This window comes from Stegostoma tigrinum, chromosome 22, assembly GCF_030684315.1.
Source record: "Stegostoma tigrinum isolate sSteTig4 chromosome 22, sSteTig4.hap1, whole genome shotgun sequence".
Lineage (NCBI taxonomy): Eukaryota > Metazoa > Chordata > Chondrichthyes > Orectolobiformes > Stegostomatidae > Stegostoma > Stegostoma tigrinum.
In genome coordinates this window covers 25,886,761-25,904,249 of record NC_081375.1, presented here as the reverse complement: position 1 = coordinate 25,904,249, position 17,489 = coordinate 25,886,761, and the positions used below count along the sequence as shown (strand labels likewise).

At 39.0% G+C, this 17,489-nt stretch overlaps 1 protein-coding gene across 4 annotated transcripts in view; it reads right to left on the bottom strand.

Annotated features, from left to right (window-relative positions):
- The window catches only part of sdk2b (sidekick cell adhesion molecule 2b), an 892,722-nt gene that overhangs the window by 450,494 nt on the left and 424,739 nt on the right, over nucleotides 1-17,489 (bottom strand). For all 4 annotated transcript variants that reach the window (XM_059653700.1, XM_059653701.1, XM_048555196.2 and 1 more), the window contains exon 2: nucleotides 7,518-7,677. In XM_059653700.1, coding sequence (XP_059509683.1) covers nucleotides 7,518-7,677 — 160 coding nt within the window. The remainder of the gene's footprint in view (nucleotides 1-7,517; nucleotides 7,678-17,489) is intronic.

Below are 17,489 nucleotides of genomic sequence, written 5' to 3'. Positions count from 1 at the left end.
GTTCCTTTGTTACAGAGCTTCACAGAAGCATTGATGTTGCAACAAATTCAATTTTGCCAACAAGTGATTTTTGTATTCATGGGATTATTTTTTAATTGAGTAAGTCAGCAAAGAAGCAATTGTGTGCTTTTTATTTAGAAAGAAATAAGAGCTTACTTATATAAAACTTTATGCTAGATACTTCAAGCGACTAGATTTTCAAAAGCCCAGATGTCCCTTCATTCAATCCATTGAAGTCTGTTTTTAGAAGGAGCACAAATGGACAGTTTTCATTCAAGACCATAGCTTTACCAACCATGCATACAATGCCTTGCAGCTGACTAATGGAGCCATTTAAACTGCACTGAATGGAAGCATCTTGTGCCTTATTATTGAATAGCAGTAATTAACCATGTATAAAAATCTTTGAGCCATCCTAGACTTGTGCAATGGGATTGCTTTATTCCTGCATGTTTTAAACATAAGATCTGGTTATGTGTCAATTCTAAATGTAACAGAATGCATTTGATCATTTGGTGTCAACAAATTTACAAAAGATCTTCTTTCAATTAGGTAGGAAGTATATCTGACATACAGTATGCCATAAATAACTAGCTATGCTCTTCACATACGCTGCAACTAGTCACATGGTTTTAAAACTGGTACTGAAGGACTATGTAAATTTCCCCCCCAAGTTGCTGAAAGTCATTGGAAACTACAAATTGGTGCCTGTTGGTAGCTAATACAAAGATAGACCTTTCTGACTTGGTAGGCTGTACTAAATCTCCAGTGGCCGAGCTTATTTCACTCTAACATGATATCACCATCGTCTGTGTCCTCCTATTAACTTTCTATTCTTTTTTGCCTCATCTGTGTCTCTGGTAATTTCTGCATGTATGTGTCTACCACTTTTAAGTTGTGCCTTCAAATTAACGTCCAGCATTATCCTTCAGATGTCTGCATCTGTGTTCTTTAGTTGTTTGTTTACTCTTCTCCCACTGAATATCTATGCTTGACTGCTACATAATTTTCTTTCTCTCCTCATCTGATGGCCAGATGTTTCTCCCCCATCTGGTGATCTCCACTAGGCACAGAATCACAGCACAGTTACGGTACAGAATTCCACTTATTGTGGCTTTGCTGGTTATTGATGTTAGTGCCCCACCGAGTGCCATTCTGCTATTTTCTCTGTAACCACACACATTTTAGCCTTTCAAGAAACAACCTAATTCTCTTTTGAATGGCTGAATTGAATCTGTGTGAACCACACTTTCAGGCAGTGTATTCTGGAACCTAACCATCGTGTGTGAAATTTTTCTCCTCATATCATTTTAGTTTCTTTTATTAATGAATTTTAACTGGTGTCCTCTCCTTCTTTATTGTTTCATGCGGTGAAAGTGATACAGCAGTAAACTTTTTCTGGAGTTTGAGTATTGTAAAGTGATGGCATTGTGAATAGATAAGATTGTATTTTATTCTGCATTTTGAAATCTTTCAAACTATGCTGTATATAACTTACTGTTTTGTTGTTCAGACCTATTTAGTCTGTCCAGAAATCTAATGATTTGAATGGTTCAATTAGGCCTTCTTTCACCCTTTTCTTATCTAGGGAGAACAGTCCTAGCTTCTTCAATCTATCTTCATAACTGAAACTCTTCAACACTTGAACCATTCTTGCAAAACTCTCTTGCAATCTGTCCAATGTCTTCTCATCTTTCCTAAACAGCAAATAGGATGCAATGCACCAGCTGACACCACACGAGTCTTTTATAAGTTCAACATACTATTCATGTTCTTATACTCTATGCCATTATTAATAAAGCCCAGGAACCCATATGCTTTATTAACAGATCGCTCATACTGTGCCACCACCATTAATGAGTTATGTATCTATACACTCATGTCCCTCTGCTCCTGCACCCTCATTTTCAGCAGTATCCTTTGTTTTACATTGTCTTTCCATGTTCTTCCACCAACATTGTTCATCTCACTCTTCTCTGCACTGAACTTCATTCAATACTTATGTGCTCACTCCACAACTTGCTGATCTCCTTTACAAGTCCAACACTATCCATATTGCTATTACAATGCTGCCAACTTTCATATCATTGGCTAATTTTAAAATTGTGTTCTGTACGTTAATGCTTAGATCACTAATATATGTTAGGAAAAGACAGGACCTTAGCACTGAGCCCTGGAGAACTCCAGTACAAAACTTTCCCCCAGAACCCCCAAAAGAATCCATGACCCATTGCGCTACATTTCCTGTGTTATGATCCCAGCTGGATCTACTGGACAATCAGGCCCCAGACTGGAAATCTGGCTTGATGGATGAGTTTTTGAAAATATTATGGTGGTCTTTCACTAAAACACAAGTACACATGCTGTAGGTTTGGTCTGAACAACAAAACAGAAAGTTATTTAGTGTTAGACACAGCACAGTTTGAAAGATTTCAAAATGCAGAATAAAATATAATCTTACCTATTCCCAACACCATCACTTTACAATACTTAACTCCAGAGTTCACTGCTCTATCACATGTGCAGTAAGATGATATGCGCTTTTAAGAGGGATTTGCTTCTGTCCTGTTTCTCTTGAACAGGACATGGTGCTGAGGTGTCTGCTCCATGGAAAGCAGAGTAAATAGCTTCTGGTTTCTAAAACAAAATTAGGCAGAAGATGTATGAATTGATAGAGTCAGGCTCACACAGATCCAGGGCTGGAAGTTGGTTTCTTTTTTGGACATCAGGCTGCTTTATACAGCTTTCTCCCTGCTGCAGAAAAAAGCTGGAGTTCACTGCTGCCAGATTCATTCTGTCGGTGTTCCTTTCTCCTGTTCTGGAGGAGATAGCAAGTGGGGGAAATCCGTTTTCCGGAATTTGCATTTTCTAACGGTGTGTTTATGGGATACCGCTATATAGTTGATGAAGCGTAGTTAAATAATTCTTTAAATTAATTTGTTCAATAGAGTTAAAGTTATGAAAATTCTTCTTTACATTGTATTTTAACTGTAGTGTAAGAATAAAGTGTGTTTTTCTTAAAGCCTTGTAGTTTAATCAAATGAGTCACATTTGGAACACGCTTACCTTTACACATACCTTTAAATAATTTAAAAGTTGGGAGCTAGGCTATCTACTTGAAATATTTTGAGGGATTTGATCTGGACCATAATAATAGGCTTGGCATAACAGTTTCTTTCAATTTCCAGTCTTGAGAGTTTTTCCTGATTATTCACAACATTGAGCTTAAAATTTCCTAGATTCAAATGACCTCTACAGGGTTCTAATCAAGCACTTCTGGTCAGGAACTTTCAAAATAAATCTCTTACACCATGGTAATGTATTTCCTAACTTTTCTAAACTAACTCTTTTCTTCGAGAGAAACTATCTTACCTCTGACCTAGCTGGGTCTTTTGTCAGCTGTCCAAAAGCTTTCCAATCTATGTTTTTTTTTCCCAAAACACAAATCAATTCTTGATTCTTTCAAATGAAAAACAAGCTAATGTCTTTCAATGTTTGCTCTTTCCATTCATAAAATTCTCAAACAAATAACCATTATCACAACAGAACGGCCCAGTCATAGATTCTTCAAGCGCAGAAACAGACACTTCAGTCTAACCAGTCCAAGCTGAGTATAATTCCAAACTAAACTAGCCATACCTGCCTGGTCCTGGCCCATACCTCTCCAAACCTTTTCTATTTATGTACTTATCCAAATGTCTTTGAAACATTGTAATTGTACCCACATCCACCACTTCCTCAGGAAGTTCATTCCACACACAAAGCACGCGCTATGTAAAAAAAACCCCATTGTCATTTTATAAAATCTCTTTCCACTCACCTTAAAAATGTGTCCCCTAGACTTGAAATCCCCCATCCTAGGGAAAAGACAACTACCATTAACCCGATCTGTATCCTTCATTAATTTATAACTTCTATATGGTCACCTCTCAACCTCCCTTCTGCTTTCTGACACATACTGATTTAAAACTATGGATTCAGAAAGACTGACAAGTTAATTATTACACCTTCAGATACCCAGATCAAAATCTATATGCCACTAGTTCAAAATCCAAATTGTAAAATAAATGATATGTACATGTATACATTAATCACACACCTCAATTTATTTAAGACATGTCATACATCCAATTTTCTAACTCTGTTGTTTCTGTTTTCTTCCATTAGTTTTAACGTTGCTCACAAGTGTGTTGTGTGGTACTGTATCAAATGCCTTATGGAAGTCCATGCACACATTAGCATCATTGCCCTAACTAACCCTCTCTTTAACTTATTCAAAAGCTATAGTAAATTCTATATACATGATTTTTCATTAAGAAATCCATGCTGGTTCTCCTTAATTAACTTGCACGTATCCTCATACCTATCAATTTTATCCTGAATGATTATTTCTCGACATTTCGCAGTCACTAAAATTAATTCAACTGGTCTCACTTGCTGAACTTATTCTCACATCATCTTTTGAAGGAGGCCATAATGTTTGAAATTTTCCATCCTCTGGCACATCCTGCTGAGTCTGAGACGGAGTGAAAAATTATTCCTACAGCCTCTGTCATTTCCATTCCAACTTACTTGGATACATCTCATCTGATTCCAGTGCCTTATAAACTTTATTCTCGATTTGTCTATCTAATACCTCCACTTTATCAATTTTGAACCCTTGTTGTGACTGAATTTCCTCCTCTGTCACCATGGGCATCCAGGTAATATCATCTTCCCTGGGAGAGACGGGGCCACGCATTTGCTTAATATGTCATGCCATCTGCCTTTTACGTCCCTAATCAGTGCTATCCCTCCTTTTGTCACCCTCTAACCATTCATTTGCCTATAGAAAACTTTGGAATTTTCTTTCTTGTTAACTGCCACTCTCCTTCCTTTTCTTCTTTGCTATTTTTCACCACTCCTCTGAACAATCTATATCTAACCTGGTTCATGGTTGTATTTCCTACCTGACATCTCACACATTTTCGTTTCTATCATAATTTTGACCTCTAGCCATCCAGGCAGCCCTGGATTTGTTTGCCCTCACAAGGCTATACCTCAACTGTGCCTGAGGCATCCCTTCTTTGAAGGTAGCCTTTTAAATATAGTCCATGGTCTTTAGCATGTTTGTGACATTTTGCTACTCCCATGGAGCTGTGATCATTATAACCTATCACTTTAAGGGCACTGAATATATTCTGCATGTGCAAATATGACTAATCCTGAGGTCAATTAAGGCTAATTGCCAAAGGGGATTTAGAACATAGAACATAGAACATAGAACAGTACAGCACAGAACAGGCCCTTCAGCCCACAATGTTGTGCCGACCATTGATCCTCATGTATGCACCCTCAAATTTCTGTGACCATATACATGTCCAGCAGTCTCTTAAATGTCTGAAGCTGTACAAACACCACCACTTAAACCATCTTTTTTGAAAACAAACTCTTGTTTAAATCAGGCAGCATTGACAACCATTATCCATTTCTATTGATATCAATTTCAAAGTTGCTGGTTATAATCTCTTAAGTGTTCCATTTATTTGAGAGAGAAACAGCTTTGCTTTACTCATTAGTTCACTGCTCCTTAAGGTGCATTGAATGTAATAAAAAAGCTTTATCAGAGAAGACTTTGTTTTAATATTTAATTATGAAAATCCTTTAACAAAATCTGCATAGTTATGCAAAATTCTCCTCATTAAAGACAGACAAACTCTCTACCTTTACAGTTAATTCATGCTTACGGTGCATCAGCTGTAACAAATAATCCAGATTTGAGAGCTACGTGATAAATTTGGACAGATTTCCACATTAATTTCAACACTTGCAGTCTTTTAAATTGTTATTAAAATTATTCTAAAATTTATTAATTTAATGTTTTCTCTTTAATCAAATCAGTAACTGTCATATTTTGTTGTACAATTTACACACTGATTGTTTTACCCAAGTCCCATTCATTTACACCAGTCACAGGTACTGGACAGGTCATGCCTTTTTTCCAGTTTCAATTCCCCCAGCCTTCATGAGCTTTGCTTCACAAGGCTCATGTTCCAATATGTTCTTTTTGCAAAGCTGATTGTTCCATGATTTTTAACCAGACCTATGTATCTGGTGGTGCAGACAATAAGCTTTATGGTGAGAGATAATAGGAACTGCACATGCTGGAGAATCCAAGATAACAAAGTGTGGAGCTGGATGAACAAAGCAGGCCAAGCAGCATCTCAGGAGCACAAAAGCTGACGTTTCGGGCCTAGACCCTTCATCATCTGTGTTCATCCAGCTCTACACTTTGTTGTCTAAGCTTTATGGTGACATCTTTTCCACTTTGTCAAGCCAGAGCTAGGCCTTTTTGTCATGAATTTCCCTCCAACATAACTTGTTCATTTGTACTTTAAGGAACACTTAGAAATTCAAGTCATGGTGGCAATATTTTCATAGTTTCCTTTACACATATCTATCCAGCCCCCTTTTAAGATGCTGGTTGACTTTACACCAACTTTTTTTTTGGTGGACGATTCCATCTGTGCACCAACTTGTGTGGATTGTACTAGGGCAGTGGTGGTGTCAGTAATAATTACCATATAATCCATCGACAGATTTTAAAAATGTTAACCAGTAAGGCGAAAGTGAGAAGAATCCATTTGTAAATGGAACAATCTCAAACACTAAAGCTCTCATTTACTCACTTTAGAAGAAGTGACATGGTGTACTCATACAGGTTGAAAAAGTTTCATACAATCACCACCAATTGTATGTATTATCGGACTGATCATTCATTGCTCCTTGTCAATCCTGGAAGCGTCTTTGCTAAAATATGATTTAATATTTCTGGGTAACAATACTAAAATAATAGTGGGACATCCTAGATATGACTGCCTCGAACAAACTCCAATTTCATCAAATCTTTAAATAACAGACTTTTGGAAATTTATGAATTTGCATGGAAAAGTTACTTCAGACAATAACCCACCTAAACTCAAGCAATTCTGATTGATGCCTGCAGATTGGCTTCCAAAACTAGGCTGCGATGAAATGCTGGAACTGGGTATATGATTAAGTTTTGTTTAAATTAATTCATTATTATGCACAATTTCTCCCTCGTAGCTTGTCTATTCATATATCAATATAACTTTCAAAATACAGCAATTGTTTCATGAAAAGAACTGGGTGGATTTCAAAAAATCAAATTATACAATGGTTACTTTACAAATTGAGGGCAATTCGCTGTGGTGTCTATGTCAGCTTTCTACAAGAATAACATTACAACATAAAAACACCCAGTTCATTACTTCTTTAATTTGTCTGTAATGGCATGCTCAAAACTGTAAATATTGCTCCAATTAACTCCTTAATAGCCTCATGTAAGTCCAACATTACTTGGTTGTTTTTGTATTCATTACCTCACAATAAATAACCAAGGGTTTTCAGTGCAATTTTAATGAGTTACTTGTGAATCAAGTCCATCAATCAAGCATTTCTTGTTAAATATTTTCATGTGACATCAAGCAAAAGTGTCAAGTTCAATGATTTCTGACCTGTACTCAAGAGAGAAGTGAGTCAGCTCTGTATTGTTGTATAACCATTTGAATTCCAAAGGCCAGCTCCCTTCTGCCATACATGTCAGGACCAGGCGGTTGCCCTCCAAGTGGATCTGTGATCGAATGGGTTCGGTTTTAAAATAAGGCGGGACATCATCTGAAATTAAAATCAAAATATGTTTCAGAATATTGAATTTGTCTTGCTGATTTTAATTATGTAAGAATAAATACAATCACACCAACCATCTTGCATTCTAAATTGCCTCAATAGTAATGGGCCCAATCTGTGAAGAGTCTCTGCCACACCTAAACTGTTCTTCTGAAAAGTTCTTTTGTATCAGTTGCACAAACAGAACTGTTGGGCTCAATGTCAAGGTATTAAGACTCAGCCCCATACTTAGTTTTCATCTTACAGTTGTACAACAGACTTCATTTTAATTACAACATACCAGTTTCCTTCAGTATCTGTCACATAAGTAATGTCAATATAAATAAACAAAGTGTGCAGCAGCAGCCTTGAGATTAAGGCAGATGGATAGAAATTTATAAATTATTTTTAACAATAGGTGTTAATCCATTGATTGATAAATTCAGCAAATCTACGTTTCCAGCACCAGCCAATACTCAAAGGAAGCAGAAATGAAGGGACTGTTACGTTGCACTGTACGATGTTTTAGTTTCATGTCTGATCTGTGCTTGCAATGACTTCGGATTCCCTGCTGGAAATGTAGGGTTGCTGAATTTATTTTTTGTCTTCAATGGCTTAATTCCTTCACCAAAGGAGGAATTGTGGCAAAATATTTTGAGCTATTTACCTTAGAGTCCCACAGCATGTGTTCAAAGCCAACAGTTTTTACACAGTCAGCTAAGATAATCAAACAGTCTACTTATGTGATTTGAAAGGACTTCTCAAGTAGGCAATTTCCTCAAGGCATTGCTCAAGGTTTTGTTTGGTGTCATTTTTTCCAAAATAGATCTTCATTGCATCACTGCATGACCTTGGTCTCAGCTCAGCCCTATGTAACTGGATCCTCAGCTTACTGACCCATAGGCTGCAATCAGTGAGGATAGGTACTGCACTTTCTATACAACAAATCTGGAACCCCTCAAGGGGCTGAGGGCACATCCCTCAAGGATGTGCCCTCAGCCCCCTACTGTACTCCATGTACACCTACAATTGTGCTGCCAAATTCCAAATGAACGTCATCTACAAGTTCACTGAGGATACCATCATAGTGGGACGGATATCTAATAATGATGAGTCAAAATACAGAAGGGAGATAGAGGGCTTGGTGACGTAGTGCAATCTGTCTCTCAGCGTCGGCAAAACTAAAGAACTGATCATTGACTTCAGAAAGATTGGACGAGAACTCATCCTCATCTACATCAATGGATCTGAGGTTGAGAGAGTAAAGAGCATCAAGTTTCTCAGATTGACGATAACTGACGACCTATCTTGGACTTCCCACATAGATGTGACAGTCAAGAAAATGCAACGATGCCTCTTCTTCCTTAGGTAGCTCAGGAAATTTGGCCTGTCCACAAGGGCCCCCACCAACTTCTACAGATGCTCCATAGAAAGCATACTGTCCAGACCTGTAACAGACCAGTATACCAACTGCACTGCCCAGGATGGGAAGAAACTAGAGAAGGTGGTGTGCATAGCCCAGACCATCATGGAAGTCAACCTTCCATCCACTTACGCCATTTACATGGCTCGCTGCTGTGGAAAGGCGGCCAACATCATCAAAGACCCATCGCACCCTGATAATGATCTCGCAAAACCTCTTCCATTAGGCAGAAGATACCGAAGCCTGAACACACACAAGAGCAGGTTCAGGAACAGCTTCTTTCTGGCTGTTATCAGACTGTCAAATGGACTCTAGCCTCAAATAATGTAACCTGTAATGTAACCTGTATGCCTCTAAGCCTTTTTGATCTGTGTATCCTTTGCTTGCTGTGATCAGCCTGTACCGCTCATAAACAAAGCTTTTCACCGTGTTTCAACACACATGGCAATAAAATCAAACTCAAATCAACTCAGAATGTTTTCATAAAGCTTCCAGGATAAATCTGTACAATCCATGATTTCCGAATTTTAAATCAATGTTTTACAATTCTTTATTAAACTATATAGTAAATTCAGAGAAAAACATGTTCAGGAAACAACACGCATACAGAAAAAAAATCTAGGAAATCAAAGATTGACTGCAATTGTCTGTAAGTTGGCTCGAGTTATATGCTCTGAATAGGAACATATGGTGTATCTGTGTCCCATTCTAAATCTGATTTGGCATTTTTAGAACTAAGCTGAAAGGAGGTCTGGAATCATGATTCCCTCATCACCCATGAGAGGCCCGGTCTGGAAGCTAGGCCCTTTAAAATGTGATGAGCTCAGTACTAGTGGTAGTCATGAACCACACTTGGTGACTGCCATTCATGTACCTCATCCAGTGTGCTTTGTGGCCTGTTAACCTTAAGTCCTTTTTCTGCAGTATCCAGAAAAGGTTGGAGGAGGTGGTAGAGGGAAATCAGCAGGAGTTTCCCTTCCCCATGCTTGACTGGCATGACACTTTAGCAGGTTTGAAGTCAAAGCTGAAGTCTCCCTGGGGCAATTCCAGTTTACTGTGTACCACTGTCCTGGCATCTCTGTTGGGACATAACATATCCAAGAATGGTGACTGACAAATCCTGAACATTAAGGCAATGATTCAGTGAATAGGATTAAATCATACCAGTGGTTTCCTAGACAGGCAGCAGCCTTCCCAATTTTGCTACATTTCCCAGAAAGTGTCATAGAGCTATACGGCAAGGAACAGCTTCCCAAACTAAACTAGTCCCACTTGCCTGTGTTTGGCCCATATCCCTCTAAATCTTCCTTATTCATGTGCCTATCCAAATGTCTGTTAATTGTTGTAACTGTACCTGCATCCACCACCTCCTCTAACAGTTTATTCCATATACAAACCACCCTCTGCGTGAAAAGGTTGACCCTCAGGTCCCTTTTAAATCTTGGTTAGAGACAAAAAACTGTGGATATTGGAATCCAAGGTCAGCAGAGAGGAGGCTGGAAAAGCACAGCAAGCCAGGCAGCATCGGGAGGAGGATAAGTCAACATTTTCGGGTATTACCCTTTTTGAGTCCTGAAGAAGGGTAGTACATGAAACATTGACTGCTCTTCCTTCAGGTGTGGCCTGGCTTGCTGTGTTTTTCCAGCCTCCTGTCTGTCTATCCTGCTAAATCTTTCTCCCCCACCTTAAAAATATGCCCCCTAATTCTGAACTCCCCCACGCTAGGAAAAAGACCCTTGCAATTCATTTATGCCCTTTATGATTTTATAAACCTCTATAAAGTCACCTCTCAACATCCTATATTCCAGTGAAAAAGGACTCAGCCTATCCAACCTCTACTTATAGCCTCAAATCCCAGCAACATCCTGGTAAATATTTTCCAAACCTGCTCCAACTTAATAATGAACTTCCTATAGCAGTCAGTGTGGCCAAAACTGTACACAGTACTCCAAAAGTGACCTCACCAATGTCCTGTTCAACCTCAGCAATGACATCCCAACTCCGATACTCAATGGGCTGAGCAATGAAGATGAGTGTGCTAAATGCCTTCAGTCACTTGCCCTGCCTTATTTCCCAAGAGAAGGTGACATTTTGCCCCTTCTCCAGTAGGTACATCTACATAATAATAAAGAAACTTTTCTTGAAGACATTTAACAAATTCTTCATTATCTTAATTGCAGTTTCAGTCTATGTTCTGAAAGTTAAAATCCCCTACTTTTACAACCCTATTATTCTTACATATATCTGAGATCTCTTTACATATTTGCTCCACAGTTCCCCACTGACTACTGGGGCCAACAGTATAATCTCATCAAGGTGATCATCTCCTTCTTATTTCTGAGTTTCATCAATATAGCTTCACTGGACATGCCTCAGAAATATCCTCTCTAAGTACAGTAGTAATGTTTTCTTTAATCAAAATCTCCACTGGCATGCTTCTCTTGCCTCCCTTTCTATCCTTTCAATGGCACCTAAACCCCAAACATAGATATGAGTGAGGAGGGTTCTGCAAGATTGACTGGACAGGACTTTTGCTGTCAAGTGTGCTCAGCACCAATGCTCTGAAAATCATACAGACTGAATGCAATTACCATGATCCTTAATGACAACTTGGGTAAGATCCCAGAGAGTGATTAATGATTTTCGAGGCATGAAATCCATGCCATGCATGAATGTGAAAAGAGAAGAAAGCTCGAAAGAGGAAGCATTTCACGAAAAGCTGTGTTCAACTTATCTGACTGAAGGTCGCCAACTTCAAAAGTTAACTCAGTTTTTCCTTCCTTATGAAGCTACTTGATCTACTGATGATTTCCAGCATTTTCTGTTTTTATTTTAGACTTTGTTTTAGTTTCTGCAGTATTTTGGCTTTCATTTGCCATTGATTGGTTAATTAACATAAGGACATTTACTTTTTTACTTAGATACAGTTCAGGCTTACATGCAACAATGCACCGGTCAAAATATTCTACCCTGAGATGTGTATGAATAGGATGCTTCAGCAACGTCTATGCTTTCAGATTTCAATAAGTTTTAATTCAATTCTTATGTAGTAGACTTTATAAATACATAAATAAAAACTCCAATATGATGCAAAGAATGAAAAATGCTCAAAAATCAAAGCTGATAAAATCTGCCAAGTTACGTTTGCAGTTGAAATTTTCAAAATATAGCAGCATTCTACTGGCAGCATGTAAAGGCAATCAATATTTAATTTCTATTAAAGTACATGGCACATAAGTGCAGCAGGTAATCAGGAAGGTTAATGAAACGTTGGCCCTTATTTCAAGGGTGTTGGAATGGAAGAGTACGGAAGTCTTACTGCAACTTTACAAGGTTCCAGTGAGACAACATTTGAACTACGGTGACCAGTTTTGGTCCTCTATTTAAGGAAAGATACAGTTTCATCAAAGGCAGTTCAGAGAAGACTCAGTAGGATGATCCCTGGTATGGAGAGATTGTTTTATGAGCAAAAGCTAAACACGTTGGGACTCTGCTCACTAGATTAATAAGAGGTTTAAGAAAGTTTGTGAGAGGATGTTTCCCCTTATTGTACAGTCAAAGATTGGGGCAATGTCTCAGAATTAAGGTGCTCCAATTAATTACTGAGATGAGAAGGAATTTCTTCTTTTAGAGGGTTAATGAGTCTTTGGAACTCTTTGCCACACATCGCTGTTGAGGCAGAGTCCTTGTGTTTATTTAAGGCTGAAATAGATAGATTCTTGATTAGTAGGAGGATCAGGGGTTACAGGGAAAATGCAGGGAAGTGTATGTGAGGAATATTGGACCAGCCACGATTCTATTGAATGGCAGAGTAGGTTTGAGGGGCCAACAGCCTGTTCCTACTCCTATTTCTTATGGTCTTTCAAATTTCATGTATTAGGGAAGTGCAACTAATTTAGGCTTTATGTATTGTTGTTCTATTCATTGGTTAATTTCCCTTCCCCAGAATTGATTGCTGTGTCTTACTGAAGACTTTGAGAATGTGGCATCAAATTCAGAAGATTGATGCGAACAGATTGAATGAAATTTGAAACATTGTAAAAATGTCACAGCACATTCCAAAGTGCCACTGCTCTTATTCTGAAACAAATCAGTGCACATTTCCAAATGGAATTGGCTGAAATCAGTATATTATACTGAATGATATCATCAGCATAGTTCAAGTACAAGTGTCAATAGCATTTCAAAAACTTATGGGGCTACTGAAGGTGAAGTGTCCTGCAAGGCATATCATGTTGCATATAAAAAGAATACATAATGATACCATTGATAAATGTTTGCTGCAAGCAAAATAACAGAAAAGGAGAAAAAGTACTTGTATTTAAGGCCACACTGCTATGTTGGGGTACAAATTATTAAGATATTAATTAATTCTCACCTTTAGCATGTGCCTCTCCCAATTTGCTCTCCTTCTACAAGCCTCCGCTATTGTGCTATAGCCTGTTTTTGTGTAATAGGGAAAAATGTGAACCCTTACTTGCTGTGATAACCCCAGCAAAAATAATAAAGAAGATCCAGAGGGTTCTTATGGCACAGTGGTAGTGTCACTATTTCTTGGACCAGGAGGCCCAGGTTCAAGTCCCACCTGCTCCAGAGTGGTGTGATAACTTTCCCAGGTGGTTGATTAGAAAATAAAAATAAAGCAGACCCAGGGAGCACATGTGGTGCAGTGGTAATGTCCTTACTTCTGGACCAGGAGATAGCCAGGTTCCAAGTCCTACCTGCATTAGAGGTCTACGATGACATCTCCAAACGGGTGGATTAGAAAATAAATAAAGAAGATCCAGGGATGAGTCTTCAGAACTGTCTTTCCTGGGCTGGGACTAGCCTACCTATGCCACAAGTAGTAACTCTAGTTTGGTGTTCAACAATAACAATTCCTTTCCATTTGGGCTTCCTGAGTTATTACACTTGCCATTGTTACAATGTGGCCATGTCCTACAGACCCAACTGAAATGCCTGGAATAAATTCATTGTCATCAATCCTTCTTCGTGGTACAGTCTAAGTGACTGCTACCAAAAGGGAAAGCATCTGCAGAAGACAGGCTCAGTCTTGATAAACAGTAAATTTTTTACAGAGTATTTAATAGCTAGTGACATTGAATAATGCAAGTAGCTCAACAGAATAAGACACCAACTGACTTATATAAACTTTCCTCCCAAGGCTTTTTTTTCTGGTTCTTAAATTATTTATCGAATTATTTAAAATAAGTGGATTTACCTCTATCCCACCTCCCACAAGATTTTGACTTCATAGATTCAGTGAACCTAGAGCTTTGATTATCCATCCTGATCAAATATATGTTGGGCTAGCTACATCATTTCTTTAACCATTTCAGGACTCCTGATTTAGCTGTTGACCTCAAGTTACTATTGATTGTACGATCGAGCTTTTACTATTATTTGTTCGGTTCATCCTGTTGGAGTAGTGATGGGCTGTGGCTCCTTGGTGACATTAGGCGTGTAGGATTTCAACGCAACATTCCTTCTGACGTGTTAATAATTTTTGATCATTGCTTATTTGATATGTTACTGCCTGACAGCACCATTCCTGTTGAGATCCTTAAATGACGCTATTTGACCTTGTTCCAGGCTTGGCAATCTTTTGGTGCAAAAGCTTTGACATAGTTAGTCACTTTTGCTGATTGAAATTCTCTTCTATTTGACAAATGTTTTCTTGTGCTGTGGTAGGATAGGAAGCTGAGTTCTCAGTTTTATTGCAATTAGTAGTTCTAATGGTGAGAAGACACACAGAAAAGCTGTTAAGGAATGTGCTCTTCCTCAGAAGGTTGTAAATTGTTTGGACTTCATATTCAGCTTCTCCAATTGACTGAAGGCAGCTTGGTGGGCTAGCGATTTCAGGAGCACTGAAATGTTCACAATCTTACGAAATTTCTTATCGGCAAACTGTGATCTATTATTGGGCAATCACATACGCATGTCTTGGATTCTATGAGTGGCAAATATTTTACGTAAAACCTTGACAACTGTGTGTCTGCAGTGGAGGAGTATAATTTCTTTGTTAATCCATTCAGTAAAATAGCCAACCACTATTTAATAAGACTGCATTCCCATTGTCTGGCGGGAATGGTCGTAGTAATCAATGGTTCCCTTCTATCATAGCTGTGTATGGAACATGTCTGACAATTGGTTAAGAAGTCTTGATTTACTGGCAACAATGTTCTACATTTGGAATTTCCAATTGTTCTTCTTGTACTTTTTCAAAAATATTGGTTCTTAGTGAAAGAATTAAGTTGTCAGCAATAGAGAAATGCAGTCTGTGCTTGCAATAGTCTTCCATAATTAAGTCACTAGATTTCTTTTCTGGACAGCCTTCCGTACAGTATCAACATATGGTGAGACATTTTGGAGTCCCCTTTCTGCTCCTTTTTGACAAGATTCTGCTTTTTTTGTTGCAGGTCACAGCTTTCTTTTTTGTTAAGCTATTTTTCGAATCAAACTGTTATTACATATCTCTGGAATAGGTGGGACTCGAACTGGGTATTATTGGTCCAGAGATTGGGACACTATCACTATGTTATATACACAGGGCATATACGATGTGTAAATTATAAAGTATAAATTATAAAGTGTTCATCTCCCTGGTCCATCATAAAGAATTGGCAAAATGCTCCACAAATACAGTGATTCTGCCATCATCTCATTAAATTATTAATGGAGATCCATTGTGTACAAACCAAGTTATAGATTTCAGTAGATGTCCTCTTCCAAGCAATTGATGAAAGTCATATATCATTAAGAAATTGAATTCGCCTGTAAATTTCTTAAGTCCAGGGAAGATGGACAGGTCAAGGAGTTGGGATGAGGTTAGTAGGTAGGAGATGGAGGTGTGAGAGGAAGAACAGGTTAGGGAAGCAGAGACAGGTTGGACTGGTTTTGGGGTGCAGTGGGTGGAGGGGAAGAGCTGGGCTGGTTGTGTGGTGCAGTGGGGGGACGGGACGAACTGGGCTGGTTTTGGGATGCGGTGGGGGAAGGGGAGATTTTGAAGTTGGTGAAGTCCACATTGATACCATTGGGCTGCAGGGTTCCCAAGCGGAATATGAGTTGCTGTTCCTGCAACCTTCGGGAGGCATCATTGTGGCACTGCAGGAGGCCCATGATCGACATGTCATTTAAAGAATGGGAGGGGGAGTGGAAATGGTTTGCGACTGGGAGGTGCAGTTGTTTATTGAGAACCGAGTGGAGGTGTTCTGCAAAGCGGTCCCCAAGCCTCCGCTTGGTTTCCCCAATGTAGAGGATGCCACACCGGGTACAATGGATGCAGTATACCACATTGGCAGATGTGGAGGTGAACCTCTGCTTAATATGGAAAGTCATCTTGGGGCCTGGGATAGGGGTGAGGGAGGAGGTTTGGGGGCAATTGTAGCATTTCCTGCAGTTGCAGGGGAAGGTGCCGGGTGTGGTGGGGTTGGAGGGCAGTGTGGAGCGAACAAGGGAGTCACGGAGAGAGTGGTCTCTCCGGAAAGCACACAAGGGTGGGGATGGAAAAATGTCTTGGGTGGTGGGGTCGGATTGTAGATGGCGGAAGTGTCGGAGGATGATGCGTTGTATCCGGAGGTTGGTGGCGTGGTGTGTGAGAACGAGGGGGATCCTCTTTGGGCAGTTGAGGCGGGGGCGGGGTGTGGGGGATGAGTTGTGGGAAATGCGGGAGACGCGGTCAAGGGCGTTCTCGACCACTGTGGGGGGAAAGTTGTGGTCCTTGAAGAACTTGGACATCTGGGATGTGCGGGAGTGGAATGCCTCATCGAGTAGGAAAACTGACGCTGGAGTCTGAGATAACACAGTGTGATGCTGGATGAACACAGCAGGCCAGGTAGTATCAGAGCAGCAGGAAAGCTGATGTTTCGGGTTTTTTAAATTGTTTTTAGATGTACCTGAGTTTTGTTGGTCGGTGTTTTGAATTGTACAACAATTTCACTTGTTCTAAATGCTGTTGTCTTCAGCGATTGTTTTAAATACTGTAATTATTGCCTTTAATTATTGAATAATGAACTTGAATTGTTAATAAAGCTTAACCATGACGAAACTTGGTTGTTGTAAGGAAACATTTTAACTTTTTTCTTCTTATTTTCAGAAGTTTTCTTTAGTTTCTGTTGACTAAAGTTGAAAACATTTATATCTTTTACAATTATTCCAATTGTGCTTAAAAATATTTTCAATTGTTTAAAAATCAATAAAAGGCTTTAAAATTAAGAAATACTGCACTTCATCTTCTCCCAAGTTTGTTGAAAGACTGAATTTGTGCTACTTTTCCTCTCACCTCAGCAGTTTTCACACCTCTTACTGACATCAATGGTTCACGCTCTTTTTGCTTTGTCTCTATGATATTCATGCTGTTTTAGATTGAAAGAACTGTATCACACTGTTAGTAAATTTT